Genomic DNA, 7,751 nt, shown 5'->3' with positions numbered 1-7,751 from the left:
TAAACCCAATCTTCCTAGTTTTCAACAGATCTCACCACCTCTGAGGATGCCTGCCATAGATGCAGGCGAAACGTCAGGAGAGAATGCTTCTAGAACATGGCCATACAGCCCGAAAAACCTATAACAACCCACTGATTTGAATCTCTGAAAAGGCAACTGAGGCATTCTAAAATAAATTAGGAAAGGCTGTCTTGATCTCATTCCGGGATTTAGTCCATCACGCAGCCACATAAAATAGAGAATTGTCATAATGCAAAGTTTATTCCCTATTTACAAGGTCTTCAGTCAAATCAAGTTTGGGGCAGCCCCCTTGGTTGTGAAATTAGGAATGACAAGAGTCTGCAAGACAAATCGCACCAGACGATTGCTTCTTGTGTCTTACGAGGCACCACTACATGAAGAGGCGCTCCAGAAATGTCACTGCATCCCTTCATCCCTCTCTGACTTTGGTTCAAGTTCCCTCCTATGACGCCTTTGGATCTGAAGCAATCTGAAGTCATCTATCTTTTCTTCCATCAAACAATAATGGCTCAGCCACTTTCATCACGCTTTTCATTCTTTCTCGTCCTCGTCCTTGGGATCCTGGAGATGCGCAGCAATGCTCTCCTGGGCCTTCTGGTTTGCCACTTTCAACCGAAGCCGTTCCAAGAGACACTGGGCTACCTGTGTGAGGCTGTGCTGTTGGAGGACGGGGTGAACAAGAGAAGAGATTTTTATTTCAAAGGATGCATACCTTGCCTTTCCATCTTCACCAAGATGCACAGAGCAATTCATTATCTATATAAAAATGTCAGCACTTGGAAAAGTTAGTGTTTATGGACGACGCCTAAATTCTCCATCTAGATCAGTGGTTCTCAACGTTCCCAATGCCGTGACCTCTTAATACGGTTCCTCACGTTGTGGTGATCCCCAATCATAACATTATTTTCACTGCTACTTCATAACTGTAATTTTGCTACTGTTATGAATCATAATGTAAATATCTGATATACAGGATGTATTTTCCTGTCATTTTATCTCCAATACTGCTGTTTTCAACACAGTAGTTGCTTTTAACAGAGCAGCTGCTTTCAACATATGTGACTGGTCCGCATAAGTACATTATGGAGCCAACCCTGTCACATACACCTGTATTTGTACGGGGTGTATGTGATGAGGTTGGCGCAATGATGTCATCACGCAGGGTACTCGTATGTGGGCATATCTGCATGTGGGCCTGGAGACAGATAGAGAAGCGATGTACAGAAGGGTCCGAGAGAGAGGAAGGGAGGGGGAAGGAAAGGACAGAGTCCATATCATGGAGACCATGAGGTGCAGAAGGAAGGGAGAGTGAGAGAGAGAGGACAGCATTCAGGATGAGGGAAGGGGAAGGGAAAGGGGAAGGGGAAGGGGAAGGGGAAGGGGAAGGGGAAGGGGAAGGGGAAGGGGAAGGGGAAGAAGGGAAGGGAAGGGAAGGGAAGGGAAGGGAAGGGAAGGGAAGGGAAGGGAAGGGAAGGGAAGGGAAGGGAAGGGAAGGGAAGGGAAGGGAAGGGAAGGAAAGGAAAGGAAAGGAAAGGAAAGGAAAGGAAAGGAAAGGAAAGGAAAGGAAAGGAAAGGAAAGGAAAGGAAAGGAAAGGAAAGGAAAGGAGCCAACAATGTGATGTGGCGGCAAAAAAAGCCAATGGGATTTTGGCCTGCATCAATAGGAGCATAGTGTCTAGATCCAGGGAAGTCATGTTACCCCTCTATTCCGCTTTGGTTAGACCACACCTGGAATATTGTGTCCAATTCTGGGCACCACAATTCAAGAGAGATATTGACAAGCTGGAATGACTCCAGAGGAGGGTGACTAAAATGATCAAGGGTCTGGAGAACAAGCCCTATGAGGAGCGGCTTAAGGAGCTGGGCATGTTTAGCCTGAAGAAGAGAAGGCTGAGAGAGGATATAATAGCTATGTATAAATATGTGAGAGGAAGCCACAGGGAGAAGGGAGCAAGCTTGTTTTCTGCTTCCCTGGAGACTAGGACGCGGAACAATGGCTTCAAACTACAAGAAAGGAGATTCCATCTGAACATGAGGAAGAACTTCCTGACTGTGAGAGCTGTTCAGCAGTGGAACTCTCTGCCCCAGAGTGTGGTGGAAGCGCTTTCTTTGGAAGCTTTTAAACAGAGGCTGGATGGCCCTCTGTCAGGGGTGATTTGAATGCAATATTCCTGCTTCTTGGCAGGGGGTTGGACTGGATGGCCCAGGAGGTCTCTTCCAACTCTTTGATTCTATGATTCTATGAGGCAGGTAACCCATTGTTGTGACCCTCCCTCAAAGGATCCCTCACCTTTACTTTCTCCTTGAGATTCAGCCATGGAGGGGCCACTCGACCCCCTCTAAGCCCTGACCTTCCCCCAATCCCCCCCCCCCTCCATAGGCCTCTCTCCCTCACTTCCTCCCTTTTCACCTCCATCTCCTCCTCCTTCCTCTTCTCTCTTGGCTCCAACGTAAACCTCACCTCTGTTGCTTCTGTCTCTTCCTCCTAAAATGGCAGAGGGAAGGGGGATGAGTGATATCACCACCTCCCACTGGAGAAGAGGAAGAGGCCACTGGGATGCAAAGGGGGTGAGGAAAAGTTAGCGGTTTCGCAGTTTCTAAGACCATCAGATATTTTTCTGATTATCTTAGGCGACCCTGTAAAAGAGTCATTTGACCCCCAAAGGGGTCGCGACCCACAGACTGAGAACCACTGATCTAGATGCTAGAAACTATAGCCCAGCATACAAATAGAATTAGAGTATTGAGGTTGATGCCCCCAAGAAAGTAAAGAGGTCTCAAACAGCATTCAAAAGATCTGTTAGTGAAAGAACAAATAGATGGTCTGTCAAGAAGTTAACTGATCAACTGTGTGCCACAACTGTCACATGTGGCCACCACTCACTGCACAACATTTGATGGGCAGACACACACAAAAAGTCAAAAGCCTTGATTGAAAAAATGGGAAGGTTCACAGGGCTGGAATTGGCTTTGCCCTTCCATAAACCATCCTGAAGTAACCATGGTGTGTGGATTTCTTCTTCCTTTCCTGCTGTTTGGCACCATGTGTATTTATTTTGAAGAAAAGTTAACTTCTTTGGATAACAACTCCTGGAATTCCTCAGCCAGGCATAGTCAACAACAAATGATATGTGTACGTATGTGTATATATGTGGTGTTTCGCATGCATTGTAATGTATTTTTTATTTTGGGGTTTTTTTAAGTCTCTTCCATGGTGTTTTTCAGTGTTTTTATGAGTGATAGTCACTTATTGGCCTGATAGGTGTATTGTGTACAAATTTGGTGTCAATTCATCAAGTGGTTTTTGAGTTATGTTAATACTACAAACAGACAATATATATGTGAGTAGATCAATAGGTGCCACTCTGGCAGGAAGGTAATGGTGCGCCATGCAGTCATGCCAACCACATGACCTTGAAGTCTCTACGGACAACGCCAGCTCTTTTGCTTCGAAATGGAGATGAGCACCACACCCCAGTCGGACACGACTGGACTTAATTTCAGGGAAAAACCTTTACCTTATACATATATATATATATATACACATACATACTCGCAAAACTGCCTTCCAAGGGAGAAAAAGCTCACCTCCCTGCCTCTGACCACAGCCTTGGGTATCGAGCAACATGATGCTTGGAGCCAAACCCAGTCCACATTTGAGCTCTTCTGTTGTTAAGTTCTGCTGTGAACAAGACTCAGCACCGAGCTCAGTGTAAAATGAAAATCAAAAAGAAAGTGTGCCGGAAGCCAAACTTGGCAGCGCCGAGTGGATCAGCTACACCTGGAGATCTGGGCTTTTTGCCAGCTTGTTGCGGTTAAAGAATTGAAAATGATTAGAATGTATTTGGGATAACCTTTCTTTAATTTATTATGAGTTCTCTAATAATGTTTGGTCTGCGGGGGTTATGAGCCATGTAGACAACACAGCAGGGGTGAGGAGGGGAGGTCTCTCAGGGACACAGCCTCTCCGCTCTACATACGGCTTGATCTGTTTGTTTATTTGATAAGTAAATACTTAGTTGCCTTCCTTCCAGCAATACAATGAAGAAGCAAACAAGGGAGTAGGACTGGATGACCCTTGTGGTCTTTTTCAACTCTACGATTCCAACCTTCCTTGTGTTCGAATTCAACCTCACAAGTCTCAAGTCCTCATTGAGGAACACTTTAGTTAGCTTAGAATAGTCTAAAGGTTTCCCTTCCCCCATGTCTCCTGAATGACAGTTGGAATGTATGTATTTTGTTCTCTCTCTTTGTTTCTGCTCTTATTCTAATTGCTTGTTTAAAAAGTATACTTTTCTACTTCAAGCTTTTTGAAGCTGCCTTCTGTCTTTTTACATCTTAGTATGGAGAGTATATCCTGTGTGCTTTGAGATCTCTCTCTCCGTGAGTGTTGGAAGAGATGGAGTAATTGATGTTTTTTCCCTCTCTTTGAAACCTTAGAAGAGATGGATGTTACTGTAGCTCAGACCCAGTTCTTTACCATGAAGAAATATAGTTACCTGGTAGTTATTATCTATATACATAAAAATGTAATGTTTGTTTGTGGGATTAACATAACTCAAAAACCACTGGGGGAATTGACACCAAATTTGGACACAATACACCTATCCAGCCAACGAGTGACCATCACTCATAAAAAATATGGGTTGCTTACCTGTAACCGTAGTTTCCTGAGTAGTCACCTGCGAAATAGCACTTATGGTATTCCTGCGCCAGCGCAGGCCCAGCTTTCGGAACCTTCTAGACTTAAAAAGAAACATTTTGCTCCCCAGTCCCGCCCCCCCTCCCCCCGAGTATATAAGGTCCGTGGGCGGGACCAACCGTCAATTCTCTTCCGCCGCACAGCAGCCAGAAGGAACGCGGCATGACACTCGAGGGGAGGAAGGGAGGGAATGTGCTATTTCGCAGGTGACTACTCAGGAAACTACGGTTACAGGTAAGCAACCCATATTTTCCTGTCGTAGTCAACTGCGAAATCGCACTTATGGTAGACTAGCAAGCTATAGACCGGATGGAGGGAGTCATGCCACTGCAGAAAAGAGTATATTCCTGCCGAAGCATACATCCCTCCTGGACCTCACGTCAAGCTTGTAATGGGATACAAAGGTGCTTGGGGACGCCCACGTGGCCGCCCGACACACCTCCTCCAAGGGAACTCCTCTCAAAAAAGCCACTGAAGTGGCCATTGCCCTTGTTGAATGAGCATGCACCTGCTGCGGCAATTCCTTGCCCGCTAAACGATAGCAGGTGCGAATGGTAGATACAATCCAAGCGGAAAACCGCTGTGACGTGACTGGCAAACCCTTTGTGTCCTTCCTGTACTTTAGGAACAACCTGGGGGACTTCCTAAATTCCTTAGTCCTCTGTATGTAGAAGGCCAGTGCCCTTCTGACATCTAACAAGTGTAAATTCTTTTCCAGCGATGTTTCCGGATTCTGAAAGAATGCCGGGAGAATTATTTCCTGCGAGTTATGAAAACGAGTGGATACCTTGGGTAAGAACGCCAGGTCTGTCCGTAGGACCACCTTGTCTTTATGAAACTTCAAATACGGTTCATCCACTCTAAGAGCACACAATTCACTCGATCTCCTGGCCGAAGTAATAGCCACTAAAAAGGCTACCTTCCAAGTGAGTGACGCTAGGTCCGTTGATGCTAAGGGCTCAAATGGAGCCTTCGTCAGTGACGAGAGAACCAATTCCAGACTCCAAGAGGGAGTAACCGGAGCCGTTGGCGGTCTGACATTTGCTAACCCCTTCAGAAAGGCCTTGACCGACAGGTCAACGAAACAGGACGGAAGTCCCGTCTTCCTTCTGGCCCATGAGATGGCCGCCAAATAGCACTTTATGGAAGAGTTAGACATGCCCGCCTCTGAGAGGGACAGCAAAAAATCCAAAATCACTGAGATAGGTGCAGACTCTGGTTGCACCCCATTTGCTGCTGCAAATCTGCTAAAACGTGCCCATTTGTATGTATATGAGCGTTTGGTAGATGGTCTATGGGCCGCATCAATGATGGCTAGAACAGGCTCTGAAAAGGGAGCCTCACTGTCTACTCTGGTGGAAGAATCCGCCATGCGGTCAACCTCAGAGCTTGGACATCCGGGTAGAGAACCCGTCCCTGTTGGGAGGTTAGAAGGTCCGGCTTGCCTCTGAGCCTCACAAAGACCTTCCCTGACAATTGAAGGAGTGGTGCAAACCACGGTTGCCGTGGCCACCACGGGGTCACCAGAATACAGTGTGCGTTGTCCGATTGAATCTTTGCTACTACCCTCAGAAGAAGAGGGAATGGTGGAAACGCGTAGACTAGGGAACCCCCCCAGTTCCTGAGGAACGCATCCCCTAGACAGTCCCCCCGTAAGGACGGTTGAGTCCTCGCGCAGAATGTTTTGCATTTCCTGTTCTCCGTGGATGCGAACAGGTCTATGGTCGGATAACCCCACACCTGGAAGATCTTTCGTAATTCTTCCCAATCCAGAGACCACTCGTGGTTCCCCATTGGACTCCTGCTCAGAGAGTCCGCAAGGGAGTTCTGTTCCCCCGGGACATGAGAGGCCCGTAGGAACGTTCCCCTCTGGATGCACCATTCCCAGATGCTGATCGAAAGTTGCAGGAGCTGGTGTGAGTGAGTGCCGCCCTGTTTGTTTAAGTAGTACATGACGGTTGTGTTGTCCGTCAGGATTTGTACTACTGTGCCTCTTACCATGCTTTCGAAGGACTTTAGAGCTTTTCCTACTGCCATGAGCTCTAGAACGTTTATGTGCAACGTGCTTTCGCTTGGAGACCACCTTCCCTGAGCGACAAGTCCTTGTGCATGGGCACCCCACCCCGACAGGGAGGAATCTGTTGTAATAGTTAGTGTAGGAGAGGGAGGCTGAAATGGGAGTCCCATACCGACCCATTGGGGTTGCGTCCACCATCTTAAGGAGCACCTGACCTGCTCCGGAGGGGACAGCCTGATATTCTGGTTGTCTGTGAGGGGGTTGAAAACTGACCCAAACCATGCCTGCAGAGGACGCATCCGGAGTCTCGAGAACGGGATTACCGATGTGGTGGAGGCCATATGGCCCAGTAGGACCTGGACCTGTCTGGCCGACACCGTGGAGGACTCCAGGAACCGGTTGATAAGCTCTCGAAGATTGGAAGCCCGGTCTCCAGGTAGGTACGCTCTCTGCGTGTGAGAGTCCAGCAAGGCTCCAATAAATTGGATCTGTCGGGACGGCGTCAGGGACGACTTCTCCACGTTGACAATCAACCCCAAAGACTGCAAAAGACAGAGAATGACAGAGATATGGTGACGCAGTTGGTTGTGCGATTGGGATACAATCAGCCAATCGTCTATGTAGGGGTACACTATGATGCCCTGAGTGCGTAGGTGCGCCACTACCACTGCTATGCACTTGGTGAAAACCCGCGGGGCCGTACTCAGTCCGAACGGGAGTACGTTGTAATGAAATGCCTGCGAGCCCACCATGAATGTTAGAAACCTTCTGTGGTGTGGTGCTATTGAAAAGTGGAAGTATGCGTCTTTAAGGTCGATGGTGGCGAACCACACATCTTTTCTTAACAGGGGTAAGATTGAAGTCAAAGTGACCATTCGAAATTTCTTTGGAATGATGCATTTATTTAAATTCCTTAGATCCATAATAGCCCGAAAACCTCCTCCGCGCTTTTCAACTACAAAATAACTGGAGAAAAAACAATGCGGGAACATAGATGGCGCAACAGGTGAA

General features: G+C 47.3%; 1 protein-coding gene across 2 annotated transcripts in view; it reads right to left on the bottom strand.

The window, feature by feature from the left end:
• Positions 1 to 242: 242 nt before the first annotated feature.
• LOC137094946 (KICSTOR complex protein kaptin-like) overlaps positions 243 to 7,751 on the bottom strand; it is a 46,916-nt gene continuing 39,407 nt past the window's right edge. The window contains exon 12 of one of the 2 annotated variants that reach the window (XM_067460957.1): positions 243 to 678. In XM_067460957.1, the coding sequence (XP_067317058.1) occupies positions 553 to 678 (126 nt within the window). In that variant the 3' untranslated portion in view covers positions 243 to 552. Of the gene's footprint in view, positions 679 to 2,403; positions 7,283 to 7,751 lie in introns of those variants that run through there. The other variant, XM_067460956.1, reaches the window with a different exon arrangement.

This window comes from Anolis sagrei, chromosome X (genome assembly GCF_037176765.1).
Source record: "Anolis sagrei isolate rAnoSag1 chromosome X, rAnoSag1.mat, whole genome shotgun sequence".
NCBI classification, from domain to species: Eukaryota; Metazoa; Chordata; class Lepidosauria; order Squamata; family Dactyloidae; genus Anolis; species Anolis sagrei.
The sequence above is the reverse complement of the archived record's forward strand: the minus strand, read 5'-3'. Positions and strand labels throughout refer to the sequence as shown.